At 47.3% G+C, this 14,319-nt stretch overlaps 1 protein-coding gene across 2 annotated transcripts in view; it reads right to left on the bottom strand.

Annotated features, from left to right (window-relative positions):
- Positions 1 to 14,319, bottom strand: part of VWF (von Willebrand factor) — a 124,547-nt gene that overhangs the window by 27,103 nt on the left and 83,125 nt on the right. For both annotated transcript variants that reach the window (XM_024991341.2, NM_001205308.2), the window contains 4 exons: positions 11,265 to 11,485; positions 9,188 to 9,374; positions 8,660 to 9,001; positions 4,196 to 4,395 (listed from right to left, as the gene is read on the bottom strand). In XM_024991341.2, coding sequence (XP_024847109.1) covers positions 4,196 to 4,395; positions 8,660 to 9,001; positions 9,188 to 9,374; positions 11,265 to 11,485 — 950 coding nt within the window. The remainder of the gene's footprint in view (positions 1 to 4,195; positions 4,396 to 8,659; positions 9,002 to 9,187; positions 9,375 to 11,264; positions 11,486 to 14,319) is intronic.

Here is a 14,319-nt window from a genome sequence, read left to right as displayed (position 1 = left end):
TCTCTGGCTCCTGAAAAAGCCCGTTTAGGCCTCCAAGGCTGAGCTTCGAAAGGCCCTGAGGCCACACACCTGGAGGGTTATGCAGCCAACTGACCGGCAGAGGGCACTCCTGCATCAGGACAAGCCGACTCCTGATGGCTCCTAACACGGCAGCCCTGTCTCAGTCCCCAGGTTCCAGAGCTGGTACAGTACTGTTACCTGGACAGAACAGGTAAGCCAGATGGCTGGCGTTAAAGATTAAATAAAGATTACAGAAGGACAGCCTGCAGAGAGTACAGCAAGGGGAAATGGAAGTCTTCAGAACCCAGGGACTCAGCAAGTCACAAGCACCGTCCACCCCAGCCAGGATTTGAGGAAGATGCGAATAAACTGACATCAGAGATCAGGGAGGGAACCGGGCTCAGGGTGGACTGACAAGGTGATGGAGGCAGTCCTAGAGGGGCCAGAGCAGTGCTTGCCCAGCACAGTGGGGTGGGGGGAACCGCAAAACTGACAGGAGGACAACCCATGCACGGGGGCTCTGGATTCCTCCAGTGTGTGTGTGTGTGTGTGTGTGTGTGTGTGTGTGTGTGTGTGTGTGTCTGTGCTTAGTCATGTCCGACTCTTTGCGACTCCATGGACGATAGCTCTCCAGGCTCCTCTGTCCACGGGATTCCTCCGGAGCCCGCTATAAAGGCAGAGTGCATTTGTAACATAAACAAGAGCTATGGAAACTGGTAAATATTTTGCCCTTCTGACATTAGCACGAGGGATTTCTACCCTGAATTATTTCCCCAAAGAAAAGTTTTCGAGGCTTTAGTTTTCAGTTTAAAGAAAATTCATTTAATGGGAATGTTCTTCATATTAGATTTTTATTCTTTCTCTGCTATGAGAGTAATGACATTGCAGGTGGCTGGATAATTTTTTTTATCCGTTTAAACTATATTTTCCGAAATAACTAACACTGGCTGTGTTCCCTTCATAGTGTTTTATTAACTGATTTTATGTTGCTTGGTTTTAAAATATATTTTTAAGACCGTTTCTACATCAAAGTACCACACTGTTTGAACGCCGGCTTCATATGACTTGGATACATATTCCAGTGTGTTGGACTGAAAGGTTGGGAGCAGTGAAAAGGGGAAATGGGGTCAGAGAGAAGGAGTTGGGAAGGAGCTGAGGACCCCAAGATAAAATTCAAAAGCCTCCTGCTTTCAGGATCCTACAGACATCTGACTCATGGAACCAGAAAAACAAACTTGACATTCCTTCCAATCCCAGGATGCCAAGGAAGGAAGTAGAGACCATTTCTGCCTCCCTCTGAGAATACCTGCCACCAACAACAAAGTGAAGTTGCTCAGTCGTGTCCGACTCTTTGAAACCCCATGGACTGTAGCCCACCAGGCTCTTCCATCTATGGGATTTTCCAGGCAAGAGTACTGGAGTGGGTTGCCATTTCCTTCTCCAGGGGATCTTCCTGACCCAGGGATTGAACCCAGGTCTCCCACATTTCGGGTAGATGCTTTACCGTCTGAGCCACCAGGGCAGTGGTACATGTCATCTGTGCCCAGTAGGAGCCTAGGACCGTGCAAGTCAGGTTTTGTCAACTCTTTGGGGGAATATCCGGGAGGATCCCCTGGAGAAGAGAATGACAACCCACTCCAGTATTGCCTGGAGAACTCCATGGACAGAGGAGCCTGGTGGCTACCATCCATGGGATCACAAAGAGTCAGACATGACTGAGCAAGGAACACTTTCACTTATGGTACAGACAGTCACTTAATTTAGCAAGTTGGAATATGGCAGTAGAGAGTGGCTGGGCTTCCCTCTTGGTTTATCGACTACACTGTGAAAACAAAACGGGTTCAACTAGGATAAAACCCAACAACAAAACAGAGCCACTGGAACCATCCAAGTACTAGCCTAATGGACACACGCTTACATGGACACCCGGTCAGCTCAGAGTGTAGCTCACAGTTCCAGTGAGATCGGTGGCAAACGTAGGACACTAAGGGTTGACCTGGTGTAGTGAACAGGGTCTTTTTAAATCACCGCTTTCCATCTGAGCCACAGTTCCGTCATCCATTCAATGAGATGTGTAATAATTACCCTATGGAGTCTGGGGGGAGAACCAAGTGAAACAGTCCATATCCTGGCTTACAATGTCAGGGACAGAAGCATGTAGTCATGGATATACTATTCTCGTCATTCTCCAGTTGGTTAGCTAGCTTCACATACATTCTCCTGCTGCTGCTGCTGCTGCTGCTGCTGTGACTAAATACAGTTAAATCATCAACCAGGTTCCCTTAGTGATGAAGGTCTTCCCCGGTGATGATAGAGATGTTAGGCCTTGAGTGTGGCCCACGGTGATAGAACACATCCTCCTTCTCTAGAAGCCAAACAAGCTCCCCTCTAGCACTCTCTGTGGTATCACTGCCAGAATGAAGGGCAGGACCATACCCAGGCCCACAGACACACACTGCCCCAGGGACTACAATATACACGTGAGCAACTCTGGAGAGAAGTGACTGCCATCTGAGGCCAGTTCAGTTCAGTTCAGTTGCTCAGTCGTGTCCGACTCTTTGCGACCCCATGAAGTGCAGCACACCAGGCCTCCCTGTCCATCACCAACTCCCGGAGTTCACCCAAACTCTTGTCCATTGAGTCAGTGATGCCATCCAGCCATCTCATCCTCTGTCGTCCCCTTCTCCTCCTGCCCCCAATCCGAGGCCAAGGTGTTGGTAAATAAATAGAGTTTGGTAAATAAATCACCTTTCAAAATAATGACTCCTAAAGGGCTAAAGGAATTGATGACTTGATGACTCAATGACTTCCAAGCAACTCAGCTTAAAGGAGACCTAGCCGAAGGGTAACTTCATATATCAGAAAGAGCAAGCTCTAGGGAGTCAGGCAGAGCTTCAGATATTGACTCCAGCTCCCAACCCATCACCTACAAACTGCATCCGTGGGCAGGGGACCAAGTTCACTCAAGTTCTTTCATTTTCTCAAAGAGGTTTCGTGAGTATTTATAAGATGATGTAAGATAGCGAAGTGTCTTCTGTGGGACCCTAGTCCAAGGGGATGCTATACACAAACACACACACACACACACTCTCTCTGTAGTCCAAGGAGATACTATACACACACACACACTCCACCACACACATTGGATTAGCCAGAAAGTTCATTAGGGTTTTTTCATAACACCTTATGGAAGAACAGGAACGAACTTTTTGGCTAACCCAGTACAATTCCATGGTCTAATAAGTCTGAGAAGCAAAACCTGGCAATGGACATCAGCACATCAAAAGCTCTAAAGAATCCAGCAATAAAGAAACTGTCTAACTTGCTTAGCTAGTGTATTTTCATCCCCTCTTACTGACAATGACTGTCAATACCCTGCCTGCAAAACACATCTTGGAATGTTCAAACATAAATACAGAGTGCTTAGTACAATGCAAGGCACCTAATATATCTTAAAAATGGTGAAAAGTGAAAAAGTGTTAAGTCACTCAGCGTGTCCAACTCTTTGTGACCCCATGGACTGTAGCCCACCAGGCTCCTCTGACCATGGAATTCTCCAGGCAAGAATACTGGAGTGGAGAGCCATTCCCTTCTCCGGGGGATCTTACCAACCCAGGGATTGAACCTGGGTGTCCTGCAGTGGAGGCAGATTCTTTACTGTCTGAGCCATCAGGGAACCCCCTAATAATGGTAGACATCACTATATAAAGTATTCTTTTCCCATGCCATTCTTTTCCCTGCATTCTACTTATGTGAATATAATCATAAAAAATACTGCTAATGGGAACTTCCCTGGTGGTCCAATGGTAAGAACTTTGCCTTCCAACGCAAGGAGTGCAGGTTTGACTCCTGTCAAGAAACTAAGACCCCCACACGTCTTGTGACCAAAAAACAGAAACAGTAATGCAACAAATTGAATAAAGACATCAAAAAATGTTTTTTAAAAAATAGTACTAGTAGTAATAATGGGTTGTTACACTCTGGTGTTTAACCACACAGCTAACCCACAATAGACTGGAATTTGAACCAAGGTGCGTCCGACTCCAAGTCTTTATGCCATGCTGCTTCCCTATCCCTCAGGGATGCCTGGAATAGCCGAGCCCTGCTGCCAAGGTTGGAAGGGGCCAATCACGGGTCAATGCTTCCACCACTGAGCCAGTGAGAAGCAGCCCCCTTGGGGAGGGGGGGCTCCTACCTGGTGCCGGATGCCATCGTCACCGACGCACTGGGTACAGGCCTCCTCAGGGACACAGCTGCCTTCCAGCATCACTTGGTGCGGAGGGCAGAAGCAGCCTTCCAAGGGATGGTCCCCGCAGGAGCTCGAGTTGCCCTCACACTGCCGGGGGCAGCCACTCTCACAGTGGTTGTAGATCAGGGAGGGCGGGCAGGACACAGCTGCAGAGAGAGAAGGAGATGATTCTCAGGGGCCACAGCAACCAGAGGGAAGCAGATACCACTGATTCAAGGCGGCTGGATCATCCAACAAGTTTGCTGGGATGGAAACTAGCCAGTTTCCACCAATTTTCACTCTCTCCATCTTCCATAGAAATAAGACTTTCAAGCTGGGCACATGACCACCCAGAAAAAAGACTACATTTCCCAGCATCCCTTGCAACTAAGTGTAGTCACATGACTACATTCTGACCAATGAACTATTAGAGCAAGTGTAGACTCTTACGCAGCTTCTAGGAATCTTTTTTTGAAAGACAGCTGTGCCTCTGGCCCTTCTCCTTCCTTCCCTTCATCCTGCTGCTTGGAACCTGGGTGTGATGGCCAAAGCTCCATCTTACAGCACAAGAAAAGAAGCGAACCCACGCGAGGACAGAGCAGAGAACTAGAACCCACTTTGAGATCTGGAAAGAGCTGAAGCCGCCCGCCTCTGGTCTGCTGTATGACAGAGAATTTTACTTCTTCCTCGCTTGCAGCCAAATTTAACCCCACCTGATGATGTGAACCTGGGATCCTTAGGAAATTCTGTTGTTCTTTTTTGAATATGGGTATATATAACACTTTAAAAATTCTCTTCAACTTAAAAAAAAAAGGAACCCACAGCTACAGAGGGATGTCCTGGGAGAGAAGCTACCAAGTGACCCACTTCTCCCACTCTGGTCCTAGCCAACCCCTTCCTCACATTTTCACGGTGCCAAGGCATGTGGTAGAGAAGATTCCAAGGATTTAGACCAACAAAGCCTTTCCTCACGCATGCGTGCTAAGTTGTTTCCGTTGTGTCCGATTCTTTGCGACCCCGTGGACTGTAGCCCGCCAGGCTCCTCTGTCCATAGGATTCTCCAGGTAAGAATCCTGGAGTGGGTTGCCATGCTCTCCTCCAGGGGATCTTCCCCACCCAGGGATCCAACCCGCATCTCTTGCATCTCCTGCATTGGCAGGCAGTCTCTTTACCACTAGAACCACTGGGAAGCCCAAATGCACAACAAATTGCCAGGAGGTACAACAATTAATAAATAGAGAAGGTGCAATCAGTAACTCAGAAAGTAACATTTTTCCCTTGATCGGCAGGCAGGTTGAAAGGAGGCAGTAACAGCCAGAGGGACTCATAAAACCAGAGCCCCAACACACCTAGGGGTTTGAAAGGGACAGTGTAAAGGAACAAAGTAGGTGATGAAACAGTTAATCCCACTAGAGGACTGTAAGTGGGGAAAATATCAGAGACCGCTGTAAGTTAATGGTGACTCAGAAAGCAGGTTTGCTTAACCACAAAACCAAGCAGGCTTGCTTAGCAACAAAACCATGAGACAGAAACATGAGACATGTCCCCAAATAATAAAACAGTGGTGGCATGAGCCCCACATCCTGCCCAGTGAGCTCAGTAAGTTTATGATCCCTAGGACATGCTCTCTGCACACATAAAAAACAATCTGTGGACCCAGCTTGACCAGGTAGGGACAAGTAAACCCTGCTCAACCTGGAGGGGGAGCTGATGATAGAAGCATGACATCTACTCAAGAAGACAGGGAAGGTCTTCCCCCCACCCACCACCTCCCCTCTTCTCCTTTGATTATAAAACTGGAGCCCAGTAAGTTCTTGGGGGTGGGGCACCCCCTTGCCCACTTGCTTGTAAAACCTCACATGTGTCCTGTTCTAATAAATCACTTCTTATCTATCTATCACTGTGCCTCTCGGTGAATTCCTTCTGTGCTAAGACACAGAGGACTTGGTGTAGGAGCTCTTCAGCGCCAGCCCCCCCCCCCCCCCCGCCCAACACACAAATGACACCAAACCATGTCAAGTTATCTAGTCATCTAGTCCAACTATCATTTCAAGATGCAGAAGCTGAGGTCCAGAAAGACTAAGGAAATAGCTGATCACCCAGATGAGCTGGGGCTAGGATGCCCAAGTCCTCCAGCCCCAGTTAAAGCTGAGACAGCATAATAATCATAAACTCGGAGACTCCGAGATGCTTGCACACATTCATTTCCCTCAAAAAAAAAATAATAAACATGTGCCAAGTCCAGGTAAGGAAGCTGACCGTGGGGAGGTGCCGGGAGCCGGGGAGGCATTCCACTCGTGACGAAGGTCATGAGGAAGGAGGCTCAGCATACGCAAAGGCAGGACCGAGCCTCAGGAGTCCCCCCGGATATTCTCGAGCATCTACCCCCCAAAAAACCAGAGTCTGCCTACTTTATTGCTTTGTGCTCTCACCTCTGACTTTACTGGGGGCTGTCCCTTACCACCATCTCACTCTCTCTGTCAAAAGAGTTAACCTACAGCTCCGATTAATAAAGTTCCTGGGCAATTAGGAGTGTTTAAATCCAAACCCCTCAGATGGCTCTCTAACTCGCCTGACAAGTTTACCCGGACTCCTACAGCTATTGTTTACAGTCTCCCAGCCTCGAGAGGCACGGGAAGCTTAAGATATTCAAATAGCTTAGAGCCTCTCAGAGAGTTAGAAACTATCAGAATAAACTAGTAAAGGATTTCATTGATGAGCCAATGCTTGTTGCCAAGTTTTCACATCCCCTGAATTGTATCCTTGAATATGTATTAATTATAGTTGGTATGTAGAAAAAATAAGTAGTGGCCTTGGTGTTAGTAACTTTAGACCCTTAAGGTAATAAATTCTTTCCTTTGTTGTAAACCCATTACACATCCACCCTATAGGAATGCAATTTTATCTTCAGAAGATGGCGCCAAACCTTAAAATAATTACTCTTAGAGAAAATAAGTCTTTGTTGATAAGTCCTTGTCAAGAGTCATAAAATGTTAATAGGCCTTCTGGCCAGAAGATGATGTAAATTACCTAAACCATTTGTATACGATAAATTTGCAGGAAAGAAACCCTGGTTTTTGATAAGGGTCAAAGACTGCTGACTTTGCATCCCCTATTATCCTCTATGTGTAACTTGGAGTATATAAACCCCTGTTAAAAATAAAGCTACAGGCCTTGCTCACCAACGCTTGGTCTTCCCATGTCATTCTTCCCTTTAACTTCCAGCTGAGTCTCCATCTGGAGCGCGGATGCTTACTAATTATGCCTGGGCTTCTAAGATCCGACTGGGGAGGCCTCCGTGTCTCCTCTCCTTCGGGAGAACGGAAGGACACCTGCGGCCTACGTAAGTGGTGCAAACTTCTTGTCTTGAAGTTTTATTGGTCTCCCGTGTAAACCAAGCTACTCAGCTTCTTTTCTCCACTGAATTTTCCTACTGAGCTATCCTCATTCTATTACTCTTTATATCTTTGATAAATATGTAAATAGTCGCCGACTCCGTCTCCCCTTCGAATACCCTGGATCAGCCGGGGCAGGTCCTCGGCAGGGAGGTGTCTACACTAGCAAGCCTATGGTATCTCTAATGAAGAAGCTTCTTGGTATTCGAATGGTACAATTCCACTCACACTTCTAAATCCTGCTCAGGCGTGGCTTGCTCTGGGAGCCTTTGCTACACCCTGGTGCCAGTCCAAGTTCAAGGTGACTGCTTATTCTGTACTTTGCTGGGGCCTTGATGTGTCTTATTGTTGTTCAGTCGCTAAATTGTGTCCGACTCTTTGTGATCCCATGGACTGCAACATGCCAGGCTTCCCTGTCCTTCACTCTCTCCCGGAGTTTGCTGAAACTCATGTCCATTGAGTTGGTGATGCCATCCAATGTGTCTGATAAAGTCACATGTGCAGGAACTGCAGAAATACTGATAGAAAGGACCATGCTTTCATTTACCTAGAAACTCGTTACATAGAAATCCTGTGTTCAAATTACCTGTATGTCCACCATCTTACTTGACCCTGAATGGAATCCTAGGGAACAGGAAAGGCGGAGATTTTGATCTCCATGGCCCAGATTTTAAAAATATGAGGTTTCAGGGAGGTTGAGCAGGCTTCTCATTCGTCATTCTTCACAGCATTTGGGGGAGCCTGTGGAGACTCACCCGGAGAAGGCAATGGCACCCTACTCTGGTACTCTTGCCTGGAAAATCCCATGGATGGAGGAGCCTGGTAGACTGCAGTCCATGGGGTCACTAAGAGTCGGACACGACTGAGCGACTTCACTTTCACTTTTCACTTTCATGCATTGGAGAAGCAAATGGCAACCCACTCCAGTGTTCTTGCCTGGAGAATTCCAGGGACAGAGGAGCCTGGTAGGAGGCCGTCTATGGGGTCGCACAGAGTCGGACATGACTGAAGCAACTTAGCAGCAATGAAGACTCACCACAGAAATCAGGAGTCCTCCAGTCGACACACACCCCCTTGGTCCGGCAGAGGTGGGCATAAGAGGCAATGGCTTCACACACTTGCTCCTGCTGGCAACTGTCCTGCTGGCACATGGCATGAAATGTGGCTGGAGCAAGGACCTTGTGGCACTCAGCAAATAGCTCAGAGAGGAGGACCTGGCAGCGGGAGCCCTGGGAGATGGGGCACGGCTCCTCGGGGCCCAGCGGGCATGTCTGCCCCGGCTGCTGCACCGTCCACTCCCGGACCAGTGTCTTCCAGTCCTCAGTGACCGTGCCATCCCTCAGCATGAAGTCATTGGCCCCGTTCTCATCACAGAACCCTAGAGAAACCAGGAGAGACATGGTTGAGAGCCCAAAGCCAGCTCCCGATGCTGGAGGCTTGGTCATTCTCCACCCCTGCCAGCATCTGAGCCCACTACCGGACCCAGAAATGGCAGTAGCCAGGGGCCCTGAGATTAGACCAAGGAGGGCGTACATCTCAGGGAAGAAGCAGACAACAGTCTTACCACAGAGACCATACGTCTTTGAGGCAAAGATCTTGGGCCTCAGCTGCAGCTGGAACTCGTTGTTTTGTGGGGTGAAGGAGAGGATGTGGCCCATGAATCTGACCTCGAACATGATGGTACCATAGACTCTGACCTCCATGTCCCCACCCAGGTAAGGGACAGAGACCAGTCTCCCATTCACCATCACCTGCCCAAAGGAGAAAAGCCCCATCAGTAGTCATGGCAACGAAGGATCCTAGGATTTCACTTGTAGTCTCTTTCCACAGTTCATGACAGTCCCTACACATTCATCCCACTCAACTCCACTGTTATTCACAAACTTGGGCACTGGCCGGCAGCTCTTCTAAGATAAAGGGGCTCTACAGACCTTGGCAGGAGAGTGGACTCTTACAAAGCTGAACAGCCAGCCAGGCATCTGGAACCCAAAAGCTCAGGGGTTAAAGGAAACCTTGAGTCCATCTGCACTCGACAGGGAAGACTGACTCCTCAAGACAGGCTGGGGAAGTTGCCATTTGCCAACTCATTGATGCCCTATCTCCAGAAGCATCTAATAGGAACACTTTAATCTTTATTTTATTTTGGTCACCAGATCTACAGAGGCTCCACAACATATCACACCAAACCTGTTAAAATACACTCACCTCCCATGATGACTATAATTTTTGCTGTAAAAAATTTGGAAAGCTTTTTATCCTTTTGAATTTTAAACATTTGGCTATGAGCTACTCATTTAATATATGACGAGCTGTGATTATTTTTTTCAGCAATCACTGTGCATGTTCAAGAAGTCTTGCAAGAGAAGGTCTAACCCTTAAGTTGCTTTCATGTAATGAAATATTTATGATTTCCAAAAGAACTGAAGGATACAACCTCTTGTAAACAGGTAATCAAACATTTATTTTGATGAGTTTTGCAGTTTCCCTTTTGAGTTTTGGAGCCACACATTTTTCTTAGGCCCTAAACATTTTCAAAGGCTTTCATCTAGGCCCTAAATATTTTCCTTCAGAAGGTTGGCAGGCCCTAGCCTAGGAACAGGGCGCAAAATGCCTGCTGGACAAACAGCCTGGTGTCAACCCCAATCTTCTACTAGTGCAAAAAACTGGCACCCCATTGACGATGTAATGCTACTGACATCAGACCCTTTCTGGGACTTCCCTGGGGGTCCAGTGGCTAAGACTCCATGCTCCCAATGCAGGGGCCTAGGTTTGATCCCCAGTCAGGGAACTAAAATCCCACATGCCACAACTAAAGATTCCACACGCCACAACTAAGAGTTTGCCGAACTCAGATAAGGAAATATTTCCATCAGCAGATGAATGGATAAGAAAGCTGTGGTACATATACACAATGGAGTATTACTCAGCCATTAAAAAGAATACATTTGAATCAGTTCTAATGAGGTGGATGAAACTGGAGCCTATTATACAGAGTGAAGCAAGCCAGAAAGAAAAACACCAATACAGTATACTAATGCATATATATGGAATTTAGAAAGATGGTAACAATAAACCCTGTATACGAGACAGCAAAAGAGACAATGATGTATAGAACGGTCTTTTGGACTCTGTGGGAGAGGGAGAGGGTGGGATGATTTGGGAGAATGACATTGAAATATGTATAATATCATATATGAAACGAGCTGCCAGTCCAGGTTCGATGCACGATACCGGATGCTTGGGGCTGGTGCAATGGGACGACCCAGAGGGATGGTATGGGGAGGGAGGAGGGAGCAGGGTTCGGGGTGGGGAACGCATGTATGCCTGTGGCGGATTCATTTTGATATATGGCAAAACCAATACAATATTGTAAAGTTAAAAAATAAAATTAAAAAAAAAAAGAAATATTTCTTTAAAAAAAAAAAGGAAAAAAATGGACCCTTCCTTCCGAATCTGAGCCCTGAACAACAAGAAATCACACCAAAAGGAGATGCAATAAGCCCCTTCTACAGAGATAGCACCTTGCTAATCAGGCAGAAGGTCAAGTCTCCGCACAGGAATACCAGCTAAAACCAGCTGCCACCGGGTCCACGTGGCTTCCCCAAGGGCCCTGCCACAGGACCACGGAAAGCACCTCTTACCTCCATGTTGCTGCGGAGCTCAACCGAGAGGCCGTTCTGCTTCACCTCCACAGATTTCATGCAGGCCTGCCTCGCCCCAGCGCTGCAGAATCCATTATGGAGAATCACCTCCAAGTCCTGCTCCTTGTTGTGAAACAGAACATATGAGCAGTTGCCGGTCAGCTTGAAATTCCGTCCATCAAAGGTCACGATGTGCCGAGTGGAGCTGCCTGTGCACACACCTGGGCGAGAAAGCAAAGGATGGGTATGACTTGAGCGGACTCGCACCCATGCAAAGAAGCAGCCGCATGCAGATATCCAGAGCTGAGAGTTGGGTGGGCTTTTTGAAGCCACAGAGGAAAATTTCTTCCTTTTTACAGAATAGGAAACTGATTCTGAGAGGTAGAGCACCTTAGGTAACACTTGGCCATTAAATATGTTCCTAGGAAAGATTTAGAAGGATGAGGATTCCATTAAAATGTGGCAAATTATAGAGCCATACTTCCAAAAAATGTAAACGTGCAAAGTTAATGCTCTCCCCCATAAGCATGTCTTGGCCCAGGAAACAAACTGAGGTTCCAGGGGTGTTAGGACACGTTTAAACCACAACAAGCTAAGCAAACCATGAGCTCATGACCTCACTGGAAAGGAAGTTCCCCTAAAGGCACACGTGTCTTTTCAGCTACCAAGTGACTAATGGTACACATGGCCATGTTGACATGATCCCTTAAGAGACCCTGAAAGAGAAATATTCCTAAAGCCAAAACAAATGGTGGGGTCTCGACACGATCTCGTCTACCACTTGTCCATCCACACCATTAGCAAACTCTCAGGGTTTCTATTAAAACACCACTTGGGAAGACTAATCATCTTGCAACTATGTCAGATGATTCCATAAAAATCCCCCCAATGGACCACAGTCCATGAGTAAAGGAAATCAGTCCTGAATATTCATTGAAAGGACTGATGCTGAAGCTGAAGCTCCAACACTTTGGCCACCTGATTCGAAGAACTGACTCACTGGAAAAGACCCTGATCCTGGGAAAGATTGAAGGCAGGAGGAGAGGGGGGCGACAGATGACGAGCTGGTTGGATGGCCTCACCAACTTGATGGATGTGAGTTTGAGCAAGTTCTGGGAGTTGGTGATGGACAGGGAAGCCTGGCATGCTACAGTCCATGGGTTGCAAAGAGTCGGACATGACTGAGTGACTTAACTGAACTGATGGTCCAGAGTCATACATGATCTGAAAACTAATCTCGGACTTCAGTAAAGTTGGAAACGAGCCTTCCAGACAAACCATGACCACGTCTATGGTGGTGAAGAAATGGAAACCAAGAACTGAGAGGCAGATCCAGGGGGTTAGCAAGGACTCACTAACACCACCCTTGCTCTCCGCCAGGCCCAGGAGACCTCCATAGCAAGAACGACCCATATACCAAGGCAGCACAGACCCTGGCAAATGATACACCATTGGTCAGGGCTGATCGGCTCCCAGATGCTCTTCTACTCAAAGTTCCCCACGTTCTGGGCAGCCGATCACGTCCAAGCAACAGTCCTGAATGCTACCACCCCACTGACATCCACGCTGTAAGTGTTCCCAGACACTCCAGCGGGGGTACCATGAAGTCTTTTTTTTTTTAAAGAAAATATCTATCTGGTCTTAGTTGCCACATGTAGAATCTTTCAGTTGCAGCATGTGGGATCTAGTTCTCCAATCAGGAATCGAACCCAGGGCCCCTGCATTGGGAATGTGAAGCCTAAGCCACTGGACCACCAGGGCAGTCCCTGTGGCCAAGTCTTAAGCAGTCCAGCCCCAGCTGCCACAAGAACGTAGTAAGTCCCAAGATAAAGAAATGGCATTAAGCTGGCAGGTTAGTGGGAGTGGCTTTGCCCACCTGGAACAAGCTGGTTCAGTGAAATGGTGTTAAGCTGGCAGGTTAGTGGGAGTGGCTTTGCCACCTAAATGACTTAACTTCTGTGATCCTCTCCTATCTGCTCTGCTCTCTTTGAACCAACAGGGCAACTTCTGGGCATATCTTTCTATAGACTTCTGACACTGAGAACCACGTGAATGCCTCACACACAGAAGGCAAACAGATGGAATCAGCTAGGATGGCGGAGAGGAAAATTCAAGACGGAACACAAACAGGTACAAAATCAAATGAATGGTAATGAATAATGTGAGTACACAGCAGGGAAGGGGGAAACTAACCTAAATAACTTTGGTGAAAAATTTACTCTGTACCCAAAGTGAAAGTCGCTCAGTCATGTCTGACTCTTTGCGACCTCATGGACTATGGAATTCTCCAGGCCTGAATACTGGATTGGGTATCCTTTCCCTTCTCCAGGGGATTTTCCCAACCCAGGGATCGAACCAAGGTCTCCTACATTGCAGGCGGATTCTTTACCAGCTAAGCCACCAAGGAAGCCCAAGCATACTGGAGGGTGTAGCCTATCCCTTCTCCAGGGGATCTTTCCAACCCAGGAATCGAACTGGGGTCTCCTGCATTGCAGGCAGATCCTTTACCAGCTGAGCTACCCGGAAAGCCCTGCACGAATGTATACTCTAGTTAGTATATTTGGTTTTCATAAAGATATTGGTTAGCAGTTCTGTTTTTGTGGGGTTTTTTTTGGCTGCGTGGCATGTGGGATTTTGATCCCCAACCAGGGATCAAACCCACATCCCCTGCATTAGAAGCATGGCATCTTAACCACTCAACCGCTAGGGAACTTCCTTGGTAGCAAATCTGAAACTACTTTGTGTGTATTTTGTATACGGTCTACAAAGGAATGAAGGCCCAGGGTTGCTTTAAAAGTGCTCAAACTTCTATATGGTAAGGAGGACACCTAAAGAGAGACAAAGAGAGAGCCTGTGTGAGGGGTTGAATGCAAAAACAAGTGAATGAAAATAACAAAACAAAGCAAACCAGAAGGATGGCAGGATGAAGCAGTGGGCAGGCAAAGAATATAGAATACACAACTGATATCAAAGGAAAACTCGGGAGAGCTGGCAAGAAAGAGCAGCTGCCTTAAACACCTGTCAGGCCAGAACACAGGGCCCTCCCATGGAAGCA

This window comes from Bos taurus, chromosome 5 (genome assembly GCF_002263795.3).
Source record: "Bos taurus isolate L1 Dominette 01449 registration number 42190680 breed Hereford chromosome 5, ARS-UCD2.0, whole genome shotgun sequence".
NCBI lineage: Eukaryota > Metazoa > Chordata > Mammalia > Artiodactyla > Bovidae > Bos > Bos taurus.
This window is presented reverse-complemented; position numbering and strand designations above follow the sequence as displayed.